The sequence below is a fragment of the Pleurodeles waltl genome, chromosome 11, assembly GCF_031143425.1.
Source record: "Pleurodeles waltl isolate 20211129_DDA chromosome 11, aPleWal1.hap1.20221129, whole genome shotgun sequence".
NCBI classification, from domain to species: domain Eukaryota; kingdom Metazoa; phylum Chordata; class Amphibia; order Caudata; family Salamandridae; genus Pleurodeles; species Pleurodeles waltl.
In genome coordinates, this window is record NC_090450.1 from 933,748,470 (window position 1) to 933,770,322 (window position 21,853).

The 21,853-nt window shown below is 47.5% G+C and overlaps 1 protein-coding gene across 2 annotated transcripts in view; it reads right to left on the minus strand.

The window, feature by feature from the left end:
* Positions 1 to 21,853, minus strand: part of CIT (citron rho-interacting serine/threonine kinase) — a 1,039,445-nt gene that overhangs the window by 47,476 nt on the left and 970,116 nt on the right. For both annotated transcript variants that reach the window (XM_069215034.1, XM_069215033.1), the window contains 2 exons: positions 8,372 to 8,450; positions 8,085 to 8,264 (listed from right to left, as the gene is read on the minus strand). In XM_069215034.1, coding sequence (XP_069071135.1) covers positions 8,085 to 8,264; positions 8,372 to 8,450 — 259 coding nt within the window. The remainder of the gene's footprint in view (positions 1 to 8,084; positions 8,265 to 8,371; positions 8,451 to 21,853) is intronic.

Genomic DNA, 21,853 nt, shown 5'->3' on the forward strand with positions numbered 1-21,853 from the left:
TGGCATGAGCAAGGGCCCAGTCTCTCAAGTTGGTTTGAAGACAAGCAGGGTCCAGGGGAAGCCACAGACTCACCATCTGTGAAGCTGAGCCATTCAGTGTTTGTGAAACAGCAGACCCCGACAGCCAGTTGTGAGATAAAACCTCCTTTTCACATGGTTAGCCCCCTACTTCTTGCCTGATGTATGATGTAGCCTAGAAATTGATAGTGCCCAGTGTAGTTAACTACCCTCTTTTCGACATGGTTACCCCCACTTTTTGCCTCCCGTCAGTGTGTTTTGACTGTGTTCAATGGGATCCTTCTAACCAGGACCCCAGTGACTGTTCTCTCGCCCTCTAAATTTGGTTGTTACTGGCTTTGCACACCCCACAACTGGCATACTGGTGCACTCATTTAAGTCCCTGGTATATGGTACCAAGGTACCCTTGGCATTGGGGCACCAGCTGATCACCATGGGCTGCAGCATGTATTATGCCACCCATGGAGGCCCATGTAAAACGTGCCTGCAGGCTTGCCTTTGAAGCCTATGTGAAAAGTTGCATGCACCCTTTCACTACAGGTCACTGCACCTGGTCACTATAAGTCACCGCTATGGTAGGCCCTCCTAGCCCAGAGGGCAAGGTGCAGGTACCTGTGTGTGAGGGCACCCCTGAATGAGCAGAGGTGCCCCTACGAACTCCAGCTCCATTTACCTGGACTTCCTAAGTGCGGGGAGGCCATTTTACGCGTGTACTGGACACAGGTCACTAGGCCAGTTACGTTATGGTAACTCCAAACCTGGGCATGTTTGGTATCAAACATGTCAGAACTGTACCACAATACTGTTGCAGTATTGGTTGTATGATTCCATGCACTCTGGGGGCTCCTTAGAGGACCCCAACTTTGCTCCTACCAATTTGCAGGGTTGTCCCGGGTAGCCTGCGCTGCTGCCATCCTACAGACAGGTTTCAGCCCTCCTGCTGCTTGACCAGCTCAAGTCCAGGAAGCCAGAACAAAGGATTTCCTTTGTGAGAGTGTAATGATATGTGTGTTTTGACCACTGACTCCATGTTGCACTTAGCCTAGCAGCGCATTGTCACATTAGTGACCACCAGATTCATTCTGCCTAATGACTTTATTTTAACATTAGCCACCGCCACGTTAAAAGCAACAAGTAGATTTCCATGTTGTACAGTGTGTTCTTGTTTTATTTTTTGTGCTCTTTCCCACCAAGAGCTTAGGCTGATAAGAATGTACTAAGACAGCAGGGAACGGCTTGTTTTGAATTGGCACCTTGGGATTATGCCAAGTCCCGACGTGTTATTTTCAAAGCTGGCCTAAAGCAATCAGCATTTTTTGAATAAATTATCTTCTGGAGTGAGAGGGAGGTTCTAGAATTTTCCTCTCTTGTTTGTTCAAAGTATAAGAGGCCGAGACCAGATGGACCGGTGACAGAGTGGTTTCAGATCTCAGGCATGCCCAGGACACTGGGTTGTGTCATCCTTCCCGTGAGGATAATTGATCTCTCTCTCCTCGATCAATTCTGGGATCTGGAGCCGAATAGAAGAGAGATGAAGCAGTTGCGCCCTTGCCTCATGGCGATGCATATTTTTTAATTCATTATTTGCTTTGTATTATAATATAGATACATATATTTGCTGTGTATATTGCAGTGGAGAATTAGGTGTACATGTTTTCATTTCATTGCTGTGACCATTTTTAAAAGTGTGCTTTCAGCATGCTAATCTCCTTTTACGAACCTTGTGAAGTGAAGTAATAAATGTCTTTGGACTAAGAAGCGCATGCCAGAGATTTTTGTCAGTGCATGAGTGTTTCAACTCGGTCGTTAGTGAAGCAAAACAGAGAGGGAGGCAACACCCTCTCCCTTTGGAAATAGGTGTTACTTAGCTTGGGTGGAGTAGCCTCCCTAAGCCACTGGTATGCTTTGAAGGGAACATTTGGTGCCCTCCATGCATAAACCGGTTTGCACCAGTCCAGGGACTTATGGGCCCTGCTCTGGTGCGAAACTGGATAATGGAAAAGAGAGTTACCACTCACCTGTCCATCACCACCCCAGGGGTGGTACCCAGAGCTCCTCCAGATGGCCACTTGATTCTGCCATCTTGAATCCAAAGAGGGAAGAGGCCTCTGGGGGCACCTGAGTGGCAAGGTCAGGCAGGTGACGCTACAGCCCCCTCCTGAAAGGTGGTCACCGTGCTGGGTGCACTTTCAGGGCTATTTAGGGTCTCCCTCTTGGGTGGATCCTCAGATTTGACGTGCAAGATTCCAGCAGGACTCCTCTGCAATGTTTACTTTGGCGTCTGGTCATTGGAACTGCAACTGAACTTCAAAGGAACCCACAATCTGCAGCTCCAGCGACGACTTTGCCCTGCAACACTGTTTCTCTGGCTCAAGCAACTGCAACATTTCCCCTGTTCTGCATCCTCTGAGGGCAGCAAGTCTTCAGACTGAACTAGAAACAAGAAGGAATCTCCCTTGGAGTGAAGGAGTCACTCCCCTGCATCTGCAGGCACTAACTGCATCGTCGACCGGCCGCGTGGGTCCTCTCTCCTGCAACTCTGCGTGGATCCTGCAACACAGGTGGTGGTCTGGAGTGCTCCCATGGGTCCCCTCTACCAGCTGTCCAACTTGGGAGAAGGAGAGTCTTTGCCTCTCCTTGCAGGACAGTACCCCTGTGCACTGAGACTCTTGTAGCTACCAAGGCTTGTTGACTCTTCACACTAAGGATCTTGAGGCTCCGTGTAGCCCCGGCCTCCAGCACTCCTCCCTGCAAAGCACAGTCTCCTGCCTGCTGCTCCAGCAATGTAGAACTCCTCTCTAGGTGTGCTAAGAGGGCCTCACTGTGACTCCTGTGTCTGCTGCCTGTGAGTTGCTTGTGGGGGTTGTATCCTCGACTTTGGCTCTCCTCACTGCTAGGGTCGCCTGGGACTCCACTTCCTTGGGTTAAGTCCCCCTGGACCTTCCTGGTCCCCAGCAACTCTGCAACTCCTCTTCTGCAACTCTTGCCTTTGCCAAGGCTTGTTGGTTTTTCCACACCACTGACTGACTGCAACTCTTCTTCCGACGTCGGACATTGACTGCATCACTTCTGGAAACCTTCTCCTGTGCTGCAAAGCCGACTCCTGGTCTTCACCGTTGACCTGGTTCTGAAACTCCAGAAGGGTGGGCAGTGGCTCCTGCCCCAAGCGGACACTTCAACTGGAACTGGACTTGGTCCCCTTCATTTGCAGGTCTTCTTCTGTCAGAGTCCATCTTCTGTTTCTTTCTGTTTTGCTTGGGTCTTGCTCAGTCCTTTTACAAAGTTTACCTGTTGGTTTGGGAAAAAAAAACAGGTACTTACATCTGCTCTCCTGGTCTCTGGGGGCACTCTGGTACTTACCTTTTGGGGTTCCTAGTTTCTCTAGCTCCCCTCTACATATTCCACTTCTTTGGGTGGGGGCCAGCCTTTCGCATTCCAATTACTTAGTATATGGTTTGGTCTCCCCCTAAGGTCTCCATTATTTCTGTTATTTCACTGTTTTCTATGCCCTATTCCGGATTACTAATGTGTATATAATAGTGCTTTTACTCACCTGCTAGTAGAGTATTGCCTATACAATATTTTAGTATTTGTGTAACCATAATAAAGTAGCTTTATTTTTCTAACACTGTGTGGTTCTTTCATGCTGTGTGACTATAGTGGTATTGAATAAGCTTTGCACGTCTCCTAGATAAGTCTTGGCTGCTCATCTACAGCTACCACTAGAGAGCCCTGGCTTCCTAGACACTGTCTACACCTCACTAATAGGGGATAGCTGGACCTGGTATAAGGTGATAAAACCTAGTGGTGTCCACCACACACCAGGCCAGCTTCCTACAGCAACCTCCTCTCCTTTGGAAATAGGTGTTACTGGGCTGGGGAGGGGTAGCCTCCCCATGCCATTGGCTGCTTTGAAGGGCAATGTGTAGGAAAGTAGCCTCTTTCTAGTTTTGTTACCCCCACTTTTGGCCTGTTTGTCAGTGTGTTTGACTGTGCATACCGGGATCCTGCTAATCAGGACCCCAATAATTATGCTCTCTCCCTTAAAATATGGTGGTTGCATACTGGTAACCCAATATGTTACCCACAATTGCCATCCTGGTGCCCCCTTATAAGTCCCTAGTATATGGTACTTAGGAACCCAGGGCAGTGGGCTTCCAGGGGTTCCCTATGGGCTGCAGCATCTCTTTTGCCACCCATAGGGAGTCCATGCAAAGGCTTCTGTAGGACTGCCATTGCAGCCTGCGTGAAAAGGCGCATGCACCCTTTCACTGCCATTTACACTGAACCAGGTCACTTATAAGTCACCCCTATAGCAGGCCCATCAGCCCTGAGGGCAGGGTGCAGAGTACCTGTGTGCGAGGGCACCCCTGCACTAGCAGAGGTGCCCTCACGACCTCCAGGACCATTTTCCCGGACTTCGCAAGTGCGGGGACGCCATTTTACGCATGTACTGGACACAGGTCACTACCTAGTTCCAGCTACATAATGGTAACTCCAAACATAGGCATGTTTCATATCAAACAGGTAGGAATCATGCCCACATCCATGCCTTTGAAAGCATTGGTTGTATGATCCCATGCACTCTGGGGGCTCCTTAAAGGAACACATTATTGCCATTACAGCCTTCTGAGGTTTTCCAGGCAGCCCCAGCTGCTGCCACCTCTCAGACAGGTCTCTGCCCTCCTGTTGCTTGAGAAGCTCAAGCCCAGGAAGGCAAAACAAAGGATTTTCTTTGGAAATAGGTGTTACAGGTTTGGGAGGGGTAGCCTCCCCAAGCCATTGGAAATGCTTTGAAGGGCACATTTGGTGCCCTCCATGCATAATCCAATCTACAACGGTTCAGGGACCCCCAGTCCCTACACTGGCACGAAACTGGACAAAGGAAAGGGGAGTGACCACTCCCCTGTCCATCACCACCCTGCGGTGGTGCTCAGAGCACCTCCAGAGGGTCCCTGGGTTTTGCCATCTTGGATTCCAAGTTGGCAGGGAACTCTGGGAGCATCTGAGTGGCCAGTGCCAGCAGGTGACGTCAGAGCCCCCCACGATAGGTGCTTGTCTGTTTAGATGACCAAGCCGCCTTTCAGGGTTATTTAGGGTCTCTCTTTTGGGTGGTTCTTCAGATTCCGATTGCAAGACTCCAGCAGGAATCCTCCGCATCCTCTACTTCACCTTCGCACTGAAGAAACTGCATCTGGACCCTCCAGGAACTCTACAAACTGAATCAAAGAAGCAAAGACAACTTCTGCAACATTGTATCTTCAGCTCCTGCCAGCAACTGCAACTGTTTCCCGGTCGTGCATCCTCAGAGGACAGCCTGTCTTCAGCCTGCACCAGAAGAGCGAAAGAATCTCCCTTGGAGTGAAGGAGTCACTCCCCTGCTTCAGCAGACACCTCCCTGCATCGACAACCAGCTGCATGGATCCCCTCTCCTGACCAGCTGCGTGGATCCTGCATCACAGGTGATGGACTGAAGTGGTCCTGACGTCCTACTGTCCAACTTTGGTGGAGGTAAGAGCTTGCCTCCCCATGCAAAACAGAACCCCTGTGCATATCGTGTTTTGCAGTTGCCAAGGCTTGTTGGCATCTTTCCAAGAAGGTCTTTGTGCACTGTGCAGCTCCGGCCCCCAGCACTCTATCCTACGACGCACATCTTCCTGAGTGGTTCTCCAGCGTGGGAGCCTGTGTCATAGTACTGCATAGGCCTCCTTTTGCACTGCCTTTAACCGTGTGCTGTGGGACTCCTGTGTGCGCTGCCTGGTCTTTTGTGGGCTCTCTGAGTTGCTGAGAGCCCTCTCTGGCTCCCACTCCTCGGTAGAGTCCACCTGGTCCTGGGCAGCACCACGTTCCGCTAACCGCGTGCCAAGGCTTGTTGGCGGACTACAGCGATGCAAACCAGACTGCGATCTTCCATCCGGTGTGGGACAACTGCACCAACCAGTAACCTGAATCAGTCTTCTTTGGTGCAGTACTGACTGTTGTTTTTCACTGGTGGTTCTTCTTTTGCACCTTCATCCAGGTTAGAAAGGGTCCCTGCTCTGGCACCAAACAGACAAAGGAAAGAGGAGGGTGTACTCCCCTGTCCAGCTCCAACCAGGTGGCAATTGGGAGCATCTGACTGGGTAGGTCAGGTAGGTGACGTTTGAGACCCCTTCTGATAGGTTGCAACTCCAGAGAGTTGCCAAACTTCCTTTTTGTTTTTTTTTAGGGATTCCCATGAAGGTGGGTCCCCAGATTCTTCATGAAAGGCTCCACCAGGACCTCTGTGCAATGACATCATCTGCTCCTGGTCTCCAGAACCGCTTCTGGGCAACGCAGGAAGTGGACAAGATTGGAACACCTATGAAGACTTTTCCTTGCAACATTGTCTCTGCAGTTCCTGTCAGCAATCTGCAACATTTCCTAGGCTGTGCATCCTCTGGGGTCGGCAAGACTTCAGCTACACCAAGGAAGCAAGAAAGAATCTCCCTTGGAGTGAAGGAGTCACTCCCTGCATCCGCAGACACCTAAGGCAACAACTTCTGGCTGGCGGAATCTACTGTCCTCTGGATCTGCAAAGATTCTCCAAAACAGGTGGGGGTTCTGAGAGATCTCCTGAGTCCTCTCTACCTTCTGTCCAACGTGGAAGACTGTAAGCTCTTGCCTCTGCCATTGGGACAAAATCCCTGTGTACCACAACTGCTGCACCAACTAAGGCCTGTCAATTCTTGCTCCAAGGGATCTTCAGGCTCCAAGTAGCCCCGGCCCCCAGCACTCTACCTCTGCAAGGACAGTATCCTCGCTGCTGCTCCAGCAACGTGGGACTCCTCTCCAGGTGTGCTGACTGGGCCTCACTGTGACCGCTGCCAGTGGGTTGCTTGTGGGGGCTCCTACTGCTTCTGGACCTTGCTGGCCCTCCACAGCTCTACAAAACTTCCAACAGCTCCTCTTGCATTTGCATGTGCTTGTTTTTGGCCATCCTGACCACTGACTTCTCTGCAGCTCCTGGATCCCGCAGCTGGACTTCATCATCATCGACCCGGATCTTCAGCTACAGAAGAGGGAGCTTTAGCTCCTGCCCCACCTGGACACTCCTGTGTGGACTGGACTTTATCCCCTTCTTTTGCAGGTCCTCTTCACCCTGAATCCGCCCTTGGATTCCACTAGTCTGGTCCTGCTTCTGCATTGCCGAACTGCGACGTCCCCATGTTAGCCTATGGGAAAACAGGGTAACTAACCTCTCTGCACTCAGCCGCTGGGGATCCCATTTTGTTAGTATATGGCTTGGCCCCCTACAGGGCCCTTGCTAATTTATGCTTCTTCTAATTACTTACCTGTGTATATCTAGTGTGTTCATACCTCCAAAGGGAGGTATATCAATGGCAGTCTAGTTTGGTGTGGCTATAATAAAGTACCTTTATTTTTGGAAGACTGTGTGGTTCCTTTCATGAGTGATAAGTTACTGTGTGACTATTGTGATATTGCAAGCGCTTAAAATGCCTTCTAGATAAGCCTTGGCTGCTCACCACAGCTACCCTAGAGAGTCTGAGCTGTCTACACACTGTAACACTCTCTAATAGGGGTTTGCTTGGACCCAGTATAAGGTTTAACACCCTACGTGCCCACCACACAATGGGCCAGCTTCCTACACTGGATGTGAGGTTTATGGGCTCAAGAAGGGCAGCTGTGGAGGGTGAAGGAACTCCATTAGCTTTACTTTTTCTTGGCACTTTTTGCCCTAAATCTTTAAAAAATCATATCTCTGGGTCCCAGGATCTGGGATTATTGTGTTAAGTTTTGACTTTTTATGTGGTTTGGTACTCCTAAATACTTTGCACACTTTTCTGTAAGTTAAGCCTGTCTGCTCTGTATCATAGCTTGCAGGGGGTAGGCCCAAGGTTATTTAAGTTGTGTATTGGACCTGACAAGATCTTGGCCTCATGACCTGGGGAGGCCTCACACCACCCCAAACTATTAACACATTTTCTTACAAATGTCTTTTACAAAACATCTTCATATCTTTATATGACAACTAATGCACTGCTATCCACTGCAGAATTATATTGTAAACCACAGCTATTTCATACCTGCGGGTCATGGATGGAACTCTGTGATGCTCCCCAGTAGGCTCCTTGACCAGGTTTCCTTTGCAGCAAATAACTCTAAGCTTGTCCTGATACACTGATGCCAAATAAATAGCTCCAGGTGAGATTGCAGGACCCAGATACCGAGGGTTAGGAATGTCTAAATGGGCCCGGGAAGGTGCACTAAATGATAAAGAAAAAGAACATAACATGTCATGTTCATAAACCAGCTCCTATATTAGCTTAACCGATATCTCTGCATGTGCCATGAAACGCACAGAGGACCTTACCCAAGAGCTGCACGTCCTTGAATCTCTATCACCTCCAGGGAATTGAAGTGGGTCACAAATAGATAAGGTTCCCTGTATGCTGTAAGCCAAATAAATACAAATAAAGCCTGTATTAAACAGTAATACAATGATTGACAAACCCATTTCAGTGATAATATGCATTCATTTACAATTTACTGTTTAAAGACTGCAATTATCTCTTGAACAATAGGCCCACAATGGATACCAGCTATCGGTCATCTAAATATTTGAGCTCTCAAAACTTGCTCTCATGAAAAATGTTAACAGCTCTTGTTACACCACAACTGTGAAAAATGAGAGGTTTAGGCTAAAAGATTGTAAAATATATTTCAGAATTTTGGTGAGTTCGGATAAAAATATTCCTTAAGATTAATATTTTTGTTATTAGTAATTCATTTTATCATCCAAGTAACAAAATAGTCTTAAAATGTTATTTCTCTTGACATGCAAAACATAAAATTGTAATTTGAGCCTAAATCATATTAAAACTAATTTACATGTGACTAACTCTGCACTTCCATTACACACCCTAATTAGTGCACCATAATTTAAATGTTATTTAATTATCATAAGGTAGAAGACCAAGTCAAATCGCCTACAAGATATCAATGAAAGTGATATTATCAATACCAAATTAAATGTAACATTGGTCTCAAAGGGACAGCATTCATCCAAGAATATATGCATGCAGGAGAGGGGATGTGGGCACATCATAACATGCGTCAATAAGACAGAGGTTGATGAACTACCAAAAAGGACCCGGTCTTGAAAATACAGGCAGAAACAAAAAAGGAAATGATTGAAGTTAAGATGTATACTATTTTCATCACATTAAAATTCCTACAGTTTCTTGATGTCACAGATAACCACGAATTTATCAGCTAATGAATGCACCATACTGTATTTTTTCCTTTTCTTAAAAAGTACGTTTTTGTTCTCTGAGCGTGTAAGATTTTGAAACAGATCTCAGTCAAATTATTTTAGGCAGTAAAGCAAACAAAAATGTGGCAGATTATGCCCCTTCCAGCAGTCATCCATACTGTAGGACCTTGGAAGACTGGTAGGAGCAAAGCTGTGGGGTCCTCTACGGAGTCCCCAGAGTGCATGGAATCATGCCACCAAAACTGGCATCAGTATTGGGGTATGATTCGGACATGTTTGATAACACACATGCCCAGGTTCGGAGTTACCATTATGTAGCTGGACCATAGGTAGTGACCTATGGTCAGTACATAGCTAAAATAGCTTCCCACTGTGCCCTCTGGGCTAGGAGGACCTACCATCGTAGCGACTTACGGTGACCAGCGCTGAATGGGTGCATGCATCTTTTCACACAGACTAAAAATGGCAAGCCTGCAGAGATACTTTGCATGGGCTCCATGGGTGGCATAATATATGCTGCAGCCCATGGGGAATCTCTGGTGTACCAATGCCCTGGGTACCTAAGCACCATATACCAGGGACTTACAAGGCTACACCAGTATGCCAATTGTGGGGTGTAAAGGGTACCAAGTTAACCACATTTACAGGCGAAAGCGCAATCATTGGGGTCCTGGTTAGCAGGATCCCAGTGAAAACAGTCTCAGCACACTGATAACAGGTTAAAGGTGTGGTGAACCATGCCAAAAGAAGGACTTATTGAGCTGAGAAGTTTGATACCAAACTTCCCAGTCTTCGGTGAAACCATCATGGAACTGTGGAGTTCGTAATGACAAACTCCCAGTCCATGTACTCAGTATGGCCACACTGCACTTACAGTGTCTAAGAATGTACTTAGACACTGTAGGGGTATATTGCTAATGCAGCTATGCCCTCACATGTGGTATAGTGCACCCTGTCTTAGGGCTGGAAGGTCTGCTAGAGGTGACTTACCTATGCCATGGGCAGTAATTTGTGGGCATGGCACTCAGAGTGGGGTGCTATGTCGACCTTACCTTTTTCTCCCCACCAGCAGACAAGCTGCAATGAGAGTGTGTATGTATTTGGTGAGGGGTCCCTTGCGGTGGCACAATACATGCTGCAGCCCTTAGGAACCCACCCTGGCCACAGGACCTTTAGTACCACTGGTACCTTTTACAAGAGACTTAGCTGTGTGTCAGAGGTGTGCTAATTGTGGAAACAATGGGACAGTTTAGGAAAAGAACAATAGGCTGAGGCCTGGTCACACAGTCAAGTTAGCATCAATATCAGGCAAAGCAGTTTAGGGACACAGGTTCTGGGGCCTGGTTAGCATGATCCCGGCACACACTCAGTCAAGTTAGCATTAGATATCTAGCAAAAAGTGGAGGGTAACCATGCTAAAGGGGCACTTTCCTACAAATACCACTTCTATATTACCATTATAATTTATTAATAATAACTTGTTATTCTATGGCACTTCATACACCAGTTCCATTTCCAAGGTTTGAAAAAAACCGTCTGCATACTCTTTCTGGTGGATTTTCTTTCAAACTGCAAATTCCTCACCTTTTGAATTGTGACATTTGCCAGACTGGATTGGAAAGCTTTTCCAATAATTACTCTCACATGCTGAGGTGGCACAACCTGGCTTTGTGGCTGTTTTGCCCCACCATCAAAAGTAGCAGGCCAGAAATGTATATAGTCGCCACTTCTGCGGACTGACGGCAGTTAACACTAAAGCATGACATGCTCTTAGATGTTGAGCGTCTGAATAGATCAATAACTGTGACAATGTGCACAATCTAATGAAGACCCTTATTAAGCCTAGTAGTCTACTCCACGGAAAGGAGAGTGGATGGGCAAAATCTGACTTCAGAAAGAGTACCCCACCTGAAAGAGTGTTACTAAAGGTAAATACCCAATGGATCTGAACAAAAGCAGATTACTCACCTTTAGAATAGATACCAAAGAACTTCCTCAGAAAAGGAGGAAGAGCTGAGGAGTAGAATTCGCACCAAGAAACCTTCAACAGAAAAGATACCTGCATCCACAGCAACAACTTATCCCAGAGGAGGGAAGTATATGGGCAGGTTGTTCCAACACTGCTTGCAGCTCACTGACGGTGTACAGAAGTAATTGCAATGAGGAAAACAAATCTATGGCACCCAAATCTCAAAGAACAGCTGGGCATAGAACAGGAAAGTGTACACAGCAAAGTTAGATTCAAGCTAATGTCCGACTATGGTATACCAAAAGGCACAGGGAGAAAACAGATGTAAGCCCTTAAAAAAACACATCACAACTCAAAACAAACAGGGAAGGCTGATCAGGCAAATGTAGAAAAGCAGAGAAGCTGATCAATTTTATCAGAGTCCATGGCAAGATCTTACTGAGCAAAAGACAAGGCAAAAAGAAGTATATCAAACAGCTAAGCCTGAAATAGGGAGACCTATTGGCCCATCCAGGTGGTATCATGTGGCTCTGCATCAACGTTGGTTTGCTCCGGAATTGACAAGCAGCTAAACATATAAGCACCACACAGGCGTGCGGACGTCAGTTGTTTTCAAATACTTGTCCGGGCCTCCAGAAGCAAAGCCCATTGGCAAATAAGTTTGACCAGTGCACAGATCTCTAGTTTGGGGCCTTTTATATAGAAAAAGAGCCCATTCCACAGACTAGGGAGAAGGGAGGGGTTATATGGAATCTATGGCTAGATTGATTATCTACCAGAAGGACCATTACCTGATGAACTTGGCTGTCAAGGCAAGACTTGTTTGTAAAAGCATGCACTGATGTACACGTGGTAGTCTGATAAATATCCAGAGTAAGCACTTCATGTGCTAAGGCAGTTGTAGCAGCCTTAGCTCGAGTAAAATGCACACTTACTCCTTCAGGTGGCTGCTTTTTAACTAGCACTTAGAATATTTTTATGTAGAGGACTATCCACCTAGAGATAGTTCTTTTCTGCACTGCCTTGCCCTTTGCTTCTGAGAAAGCTACAAAGAGCTGATTGTCCGACCGATAGTCTTTGGTATGATCAATGAAGCAACTGAGGGTTCTCTTGGGGTCCAAACAAGGAGTCGTCTCTTCTCTTTTGAGGGATGAGGTGGGGAAAAGAAAGCCAGGGACAGCAAGCTTGACACCTTTAGCAGAAATGCAGCTCAAATTCTTAACACCAGCTTATCTGGAAAGAATGTTGTGTATGGTGACTGGACTGTAAGTGGCAGTTAGCTCATAAAAGAAGCTTACGTTATCATGACTAGTAAAACTGTTTTCAGCTTCAAGAGACATAATGGACAACTGTAAAGTGATTCAAATGGGGTGCACATTAGAAAAGTGAGAACCAAATTAAGGCCCCACCTTGGCATCACCAAGAGTTTCTGCAGAAACATATGTTGTAAACCTTTTGCAGAAATCTCACCACAACAGGAGATTAAGAGGAGAACTTGATCTGACAACCTTCAACAAAAGCTGACAAACAGCCTTTAACCCCTTTGCTGCCAGGTCTTATCCCCTCAGGTGCCAGGCCTTTTTTTTGGCTATTTGGGGCAGTTCGCACTTAGGCCCTCATAACGTTTTGTCCATATAAGCTACCCATGCCAAATTTGTGTCCTTTTTTTCCAACATCCTAGGGATTCTAGAGGTACCCAGAGTTTGTGGGTTCCCCTGGAAGAGACCAAGAAATTAGCCAAAATACAGCAAACATTTTGTTTTTAAGAAGAAATGGGAAAAAAGGGCTTCAGAAGAAGGCTTGTGTTTTTTCCCCTGAAAATGGCATCAACAAAAGGGTTGCGGTGCTAAAATCATCATCTTCCCAGCTTTCAGGAACAGGCACACTTGAATCAGAAAACCCAATTTTTCCAACACAATTTTGGCATTTTACTGGGACATGCCCCATTTTTACTATTTTTTTGTGCTTTCAGCCTCCAGTGACAGAAATGGGTGCGAAACCAATGCTGAATCCCAGAAAGCTAAACATTTTTGTAAGTAGACAAAATTCTGAATTCAGCAAGGAGTAATTTGTGTAGATCATACAAGGTTTTCCTACAGAAAATAACAGCTGAAATAAAAAAAATATTGAAATTGAGGTGAAAACAAAACCAGCCATTTCTCTCCACGTTTCACTCTAACTTTCTCTGCGATGTCAGATTTTTTAAAGCAATATACCGTTACGTCTGCTGGACTCTTCTGGTTGTGGGGATATATAGGGCTTGTAGGTTCACCAAGAACCCTAGGTACCCAGAGCCAATGAATGAGCTGCACCTTGCAACAGGTTTTCATTCTATGCCGGGTATGCAGCAATTAATTTGCTGAAATATAAAGAGTGAAAAATAGGTATCAAGAAAACCTTTGTATTTCCAAAATAGCCACAAGATAAGGTGTTGAGAAGCAGTGGTTATTTGAACATCTCAGAATTCCACGGTGCCCATACTAGCATTTGAATTATAGGGCATTTCTCAAATAGACATCTTTTTTACACACTGTCTTACATTTGGGAGGAAAAAATGTAGAGAAAGACAAGGGGCAATAACTCTTGTTTTGCTATTCTGTGTTCCCCCAAGTCTCCTGATAAAAATGGTACCTCACTTGCGTGGGTAGGCCGAAGGCTCGCGACAGGAAACGCAACGTGGACACATCACATTTTCCCAAAGAAAACAGAGCTGTTTTTTGGAAAGTGCCTAGCTGTGGATTTTGGCCACTAGCTCAGCCGGCTGGACAGGCCTAGTGCCCACGAAAGGAAATGCTGCAAAACACTAGCTGGACACATCAAAATTATGAAATACAAAACTACCTGTTTTTTGCGGGGGCATCTGTGTTTTTGGTCCTGGGCTCAACAGGCATTTAGGGAAACCTACCAAACCCTGACATTTCTGAAAACTAGACACCTGAGGGAGTCCAAGGAGGTGTGACTTGCGTTGATCCCCCAATGTTTTCTTACCCAGAATCCTCAGCAAACCTCAAATCTAGCAAAAAAAATAACATTTTTCCCACATTTCTGTGTGTGATCACTGCTCCGGGACGAATTTTCTACCACCCAACGTTCCCCTCAGTCCCCCGGTAAAAATGATACCTCACTTGTATAGGTGGGCCAAGTGACTGTGACAGGGAAGAGCCAAAACATGTCTAAATTGAGGGAAAACCAAAGCGGGTCCAAAAGGGTAGTTTGAAAAAAAGATTTTTAGGCTTATAAGTGCAGCAGAATTGTTATCAGTATAGATGAGACAATGCTGGGTGGTAGGAATTTTGGGGATTCCTGCAGATTCTGGAAGGTTCCATCATAAAAATGTGGGAAAAATGTGTGATTTCCAGCAAAGTTGTAGGTTAGCAGGGCACTATGGTTAAGAAAATGGTGTGGGGTGCATGTGAAGCACACCACCCTTGACTCACCCAGATGCTTAGTTTTCAGAAGTGTCTAGGTCTTGTGGATTTTTCTACGTGGCAGCATCCCAAAGTCCAAAATGTGCATTCCAAGTGGGACGATTTTGAGAGTTAGCCAAGCTCTCATGGCCCGAATGGCCGATCTCCTAAAATATATTTACCCCCAATAGGAACAACCCTTGCCTAAAGGTCGTTCCCCTTGCGTGAAATTGATGCAAAAAAATAAAAACCCCTGGTAGAAATGGCCTAAAGACAATAAAAAAAAATCCCTGTTGTCTAGTGGTTTCTCCCCCGGGCGCAGATCAGCCTAATTATAATAGGCCCATCTGACCCCCCCCCTGGGGGGAGGTAGGGGTAGAGAGGGGGCAGAAATGGCCTAAAAATAAATTGCCACCCTGTGGAGCAGCCCTTGCCCAAGGGGCTGCTCCCCTTATTCAATAAAACGAAAAAAACACAAAATTCCCTGGTGTCTAGTGACATTTCTGCTGCCTGATCGCATCGCGATTGGGCAGCAGAAATGCTAAGACATCAAAGGAAAGGAAAGGCCTTTCTCCTTTCTTTTGATGCCTTTCTCGGCCCCTCCACGTGAACCAGAGGAGAAATGCAAAAGCATTTCTCCTCTGATCCGCACTGGAAGGGGCAGGCCTCTGATGAGGTCAGAGTGCGATCTTGTGCTGACGTCCTCAGACGCCACAAGTGGGTTGGGGGGAGGGGAGGGTGGGGCGGGCGGAGTGGAAGGGGAAGCGATTCCCCTTCCATCCCTGCCCAGGAGAAGGGGGTGCGAAGCCCCGGGGGGGGAGCACTAGCACTTCCCACGAGGGCCCCTACTTGGAAGTAACGGTTACGTCCTGGGCACCCGAGCTGTGCTGCCCAGGACTTAACCGTTACGTCCAGAGCACACAATGCAAGTCCCTGCTGGGTCAATGACAAAACAAACAACACTTCAAACTTGTCACAGCACTTGGTGTACACCGTTTTGTATATGGTCATTTGGCTGCCACAATAACATTAATGACTTCAGAAGGAAGATCAAAGGAGAGTAACAACCACTGCACAATTTCTACGCTTGGAGGTACAAAGAGTGGAGGCCCGGTTGCTGCAACAGAAGATTCTCCTGAAGCTGCAGCTTGATCAGAAGACAGATGCTGGTGCTATGCACACTTGGATTCAAGCTCTAGTTGCAGAGCCTGCATGTGCCATCTGGCATGTTGCACCGGCAAAAAAACGGAAATCCTGGAAGCCTCAGACTCATCCCTACTGATATCCACGACAGAGGCAAAAACATTATGATCATACCCCAAATATCCTGGATCTCAACTCCCAGAGAAAGGTACGAAACTGTATAATGTCCAAAATGGCTCAGATGAATGAAAGTGTCTGCAAAGGAGACAGATGTGACTGTAGCATGTGGATAGTGAACCCAAATGAAGTTAGGAGGTTCACTGTCATTTGGAGGAGGTTTACAACTAACTAGGGCAAATGCACCATCAACCACCAGTCATTGAGTTAGTGGAAGACTGGTACCCCAAGGTGTGCTGCGACAACCACCATTACTTTTGTGAAGACCAGAGGAACACTGGTGAGCTCAAAAGGGAGCTAAAAAGAAGGCGCTGTACATTAAAAATGCCCCTAGCACACTATGAACCACAGAAAGTGCCTGTATGCCGTCAGGACAAGAATATGGAAATAAGCGTCCTGCGGGTCCCAACACCACCATCCAGTCTCTATGGTTTAGGGCAGACATGACCTGGACTTCTTGGGGTCCAAACAATTAAATCTCTCTTCCTCCTTCGAGGGAGGAAGTAGGACAAGAAATATCAAAAGGGTGATAGCCTGCCAGACATGAAATGGAGTAACCGCCCTCGGTTGAAAGGAAGCTCTGGTCCTCAACACCAACTTACCTGGGAAGAAAGTTCTATATGGATTGACATAAAGAGCCTGAAGCTTGCTTATGCACCTTGCCAATTATTATTACAATGATAACTGGTTTCAATGTCAGGAGTCTTAATGGATACCTGTGCAGCGGCTAAAAGGGGTGCACATCAAAAAGTGAGAACTAAGTTCGAATCGCACTGAGGTCTCACAAAAGATATTTGAAGAAACAAATGCTGTAAACCTTTCAAACATCTCATCACAAAAAAACAACTTAAATTTAAGAAAAGGCTGATGCGGCCACCACAAAAATCCGACTAATAGTCTTTCAAAGTGCCTAAAACAAGTCCTTGCTGGGCCAGAGGCAAAAAAAATAAAATAAACAACAACCAACAACTAGGCTTGCAGTGGCCGTATGTTGTGTGCTGCACCAACCCACAAACTTATCACAGTAGCTGGCATACGCTATTTTGAGGTGGGATGCCTCACCACTAAATAGACATCAACAAACTCAGGAGGAAGGTCGAAAGAAGTCAACTGCTGCCACTCGATATTCGAGCAAGGAGATGCAAATTGAACAGGTCCGGGTACGGTATCCTGTTGAGCTGCTGTGACAAAAGATCCTCCAGAAGCAGCAGCTTGATCGGAGGACAAATGCTCATGCCCAGGAGTTGAAGGTCCCACACCCTTCTGACTGAATCCAGTGCCACTAGGATGACTTCGGCTCAGTCGTTCCTGATATTCAGAATTCTGGACAGGAGAGGGAGCAGTGGGGGTAAGCATACAGGAGTCCCATTTGCTCCACTGTAGATAAAAGGGGGGCGAGGGAAGAGAGAGAGAGAGGAAGAGAGAAAGGGAGAGAGAGAGGGATAGAGAGGGAGAGGAAGCGAGAGTGTGAGCGAGCGTGTAGCCTTGGAAATTCCAACACACAAAACTGCTGACATTGCATTTTCTCTGTTGTGGTAAAAAGATCGAGCTGACAGAAGATGCCCTGTGCCACCCCCGGGTGCAACTGCCATTCGTGATCCGCCAAGCCTCAGCAGCAGAGTTCATCTGCTCTTGCATTTAGAGATGCCAACCGGAGGTTTACCACCAGAGAAATTCCTTGATGGCTCAGCTGCTTCCAGGGGGTAGACATGGGGCTCAAAGCCCAACCGCGCCCTGACTGTTGCAGAAACAGATGGCAGTGGTGTTTTCCGAAAGCAAATGCACCAACCTTCCTCTAATATTAGGAAGGAAGGCCTTAAGTGCCAAGGAATCACCATAAACTTCAACAAATTGATGTAGAGTCGAGCCTCTGTCAGAGGTCTCTGATCTCCACCTCTCCAAGGTGGCCTCCCTAGCCCAGAAGAGATGCATTCATTACAAGTGTCAAATCTGGGTCCGGAGAACACATGAGAAAAGTCAGAACCAAATTCAAATCCCATTGTGGCATGATGAATGATGATGGAGAAAATGTGGTTTAGATCCTTAAAGAACCTAGTAACAAACAAAGATGCTTAATCAGGTATCCTTAGCAATGCAGAGATAACAGAGGGTGCCCAAAGGAGAGCCCTGCTGAGCCAAAGAAAGCATATACAAGAGAATATTAGAAAGAGGGGCAGAGAGGGGGTGCAAAAGACTTGTCTGACACCCTTCCACAAATTTGTGCCAATGACAGACGTATACCATTTTGGTAAAGAGACGCCTGGCTGGCAAGATAAAATTACATACTTTGGGTGGAAGGTCAAAAGCTGTCAATCGCTGCCGCTCAATCTCCAAGCAAGAAGGTGAAGACTGGATCCTCCTGAAAGGGCAGTGTGATTGGAGGATTGATGGCCACGCTCAATAGCTCGGGATACCAGACTCTTCGTGCCCAGTTCTGGAGCAACAAGGATTACCTGGCCCTGTTCTAGATCTTCTTGAAAACTCCAAACAGAAGTAGTGTGGGCGGCAAGGCATACAGAAGACCTGAGCTCCACTTGAGGTAAAAAGCGAAACTGAGCGAGTGTCACATTGGAAACTCTAAAGCGCAAAATTGCTGACATTGCCCGTTCTCTGCGGAGGCGAACAGATCTAACCAACACCCCCTCCACTGCTGAAAGAGACCTTGCGCTACCTCTAAATGAAAACGCCATTCATGACCAACCAGGCATTATTAGCTGAGTTTGGCCACTCATGTTTAGAGAGCCCGCAAGGTGTTGAACCACCAGGGAAATGCCCTGTTGTCCAAGTCATATCCAAAGGCACAGCGCCTCCTCACAAAGGGCCAATGACCCCACCCCACTTGTTGCAGTATCACATGGTAGTGGCGTTATCTGTGAAAACCTGTACTACTTTCCATTTGAGAGAGGGAAGGAATGCTTTCCATATCAGTCTGTTCTCTCTGTGTTCCAAAGACTGATGTGGAGCCAAACTCCACCAGAGACCAGGTGCCTCAGATCTCCACTTCTCCCAAGTGTCTGCCCCATCCCAGGAGGAACGCATCTTTCACCATTGTCAGATCTGGTTGGGGAAAGGGATCTGCCTCTGTCCGACCCAATCACGGTTCAAGAGTTACCACTGCAGATATTGTGCAGTTTCCTCTGAGATCTGAACCATGTCGGAGAGATTCCCCTGATGCCTCTCCAACTGGAACTTCAGGTCCCACTAGAGAGCCCGCATATGCCATCTGGCATGTGCCACCAGCAGGCTTCAGAAGGCCATGAGGCCCAGCAGCCTCAGAGTCATTCTCACTGAAATACAGGATAGAGGCTGAAACATCGGTATCATAGACTGAATATTCTGGACTCGCCACTTGGGAGGATAAGCCCGAAACTGCACCATGCCCAGAAGAGCTCAGATGAAAGAAAGTGTCTGAGAGGGAGTCAGGTGCGACTTCAGCACTTCTGTATCGAACCACAGTGAATGCAGGTGGTTCCCTGTAGTCTACAGGTGGGAGACAGCCTGTGGGGAGCCTGCCTTCAACACCCAGTCGGAAAGGAAGGGGAAGAATGAAAATCCTCACCTGTGCAGATGAGCTGCAATCACCGCCATCACCTTGGTGAACACCTGAGGGGCACAGGTTAGGCCAAAGGGGAGCGTAGTGAAATGAAAAGGCACGTGCCCTACCCTGACTGCAAGTAATGTCTGTGGGCAGACAGGACAGGACTAAGGAAATATGCGTCCTGCAAACCCAATGCTACCATTCAGTCTCCTGGGTCAAGGGCAGATAGAACCTGAGCCAGTCAGCATTTTGAACAGCTTCTTGAGAAGAGATTGAGGGACCGAAGGTCTAGGAAAGGGCAGAGGCCCTTGTCCTTTTCGTGCATCGGAAAGTAGCAAGAATAACAATAATAACCTACGCCTGGCACAGGGACCCTGTCTATTTGGCTCCCTTGGCCAAGTGAACCATAACATCCTCGCAGAGAAGTGCCAGGTGATCCTCCACCACAGGATGGTGGCATGGATGGAGGGGCAGTCTCGAAGAGAAGGGAGTAGCCCCTTCGGACTAGTTGCAAAACCAACCTGTCTGACGTAATGGACTGCCAGTGTAGCAGGTGATGGCAAACTGCCTCCGACTGGTCCCGGGTGCGGAAGCGTCAGACTAGGAATGTCGGAGGCCCCAGCCTGGTGGGGGGCAGGGGTGCCGCAGTAGGGGAGTGTCAGGGGAAGATGATGGACTGGCTAGACTGCTGGCTTGCTGATTCACAAGGACGTTGGATCCCACAGCCCCGGCCACGCAGAGTCTAGGCAGCATACGCGGCAAGGTGGCTGCAGGGGAACAGACGTGGTTGGGCACCTCTTTCGTAGCCACAGGAGGGGTGAAAAGCAGACTGAGAGGGCGAGGGGCAGCTGCAAGGCCCAAGGACCTGGCCATAGCCCAGGACACCTTCAAGCCCTCGAGCACAGTCTCCCCTTTGTCTCCAAAGAGATGGGTGCCATTGAAGGACATGTCCATAAGGGTGGATTGGACATCCCCCGAAAAGCTAGACTTCTTCAGCCAGGCGCGGCTTCTCAAGGTCACCGTTGATGTAACCAATCTTCCTAGTGAGTCGGTCGTATCCAGCACACATCATATTGTGAACTTCGCTGCATCTCTCCAGTCAGCAATAGCTTGGGAGAGAATAGCCTGGGGCTCCTCCAGGACCTGTGGCAGCACCTGCGCAACTGTGTCCCATAAAGTATGGGTGTAACTGCCCAAAAGGAATTCAATGTTCAGTGTTCATGGACCAGAGTGCCAGGCTGGAGGAAGAAAACATTCTTTCCAAGTTGATCCAGCCTCTTGGATTCCTTATCTGGGGTTGCAGAAGGGAATGAGTCCAGGGATGTGGATGTAGTAAGCTGGGTTCTGGTTGTATTTCCTCCCTGCCCCCACTTTTTTTTTGCCTGGTGTCTGTGTTTAGACTGTAGTGCACTGGGATCCTGCTAATCAGGACCCCAGTGCCTGTGCTCTTCCCTCTAAATTTGGTCGCTGCCAAACCTTTACGCCCCACTATTGGAATACTGGTGCACCCATTTAAGTCCCTAGTATATGGTACTTTGGTACCCAGGGCATTGGTACACCAGAGGACCGACATTGGCTGCAGCATGTAATGTGCTACCAAGGGTAACCCATGCAAACTGTGTCTGCAGGCCTGCCATTGCTTCTCCTGGGGTGAAGGAGCCTTCAACAGCCAGTTTTCGAGGTAGGGGAGGACTGAAACCCCTAATGTGAGCAGACGAGCTGGAACCACTGACATCATCTTGGTGAACACCCGAAGGTTACTGGTAAGGCCAAAGGGGAGCACAGTAAACTGAAAGTGCTTGTGGTCTACCCCGAACCGTAGGTAACTCCTGTGGGCAGGCAGGATGGGGATATGGAAATACGCTTCCTGCAAGTCTATTGCTCCCATAGTCTCCTTGGTATAGGGCAGACAAAACCTGAGCAAGAGTAAGCATTTTGACTTTCTCCTTTTTGAGGAAGAGATTGATGTCCCGTAAATCCAGAAAAAGGCAAAGACCCTTGTTCTTCTTGGGTATCAGAAAGGAGAAGGAATATCAACCACTGCCTGCTTCCGATATCTGGACCTTTTCTATGGCTCCCTTGGCCAAGAGCCGCAACTTCCTCGCAGAGCAAAACTAAGTGATTCTCCATCAGTCGTTGTTTTGAGGGAAGCACTGGGAGAAAGAAAGACTGGAAGGGGAGGGAATAACCCTTCTGCATGATCTACAAGACCCATTTGTCCAATGTTATGAACAGCCAGTGAGGGAGATGAAATTAAATCCTCCCTCCAACTGGACATACATGGTCTTGCAGAATCACACTAGGGCTTGGTCGCTGTAGAAGTGGGGGGGCTATGTGGTGGATGA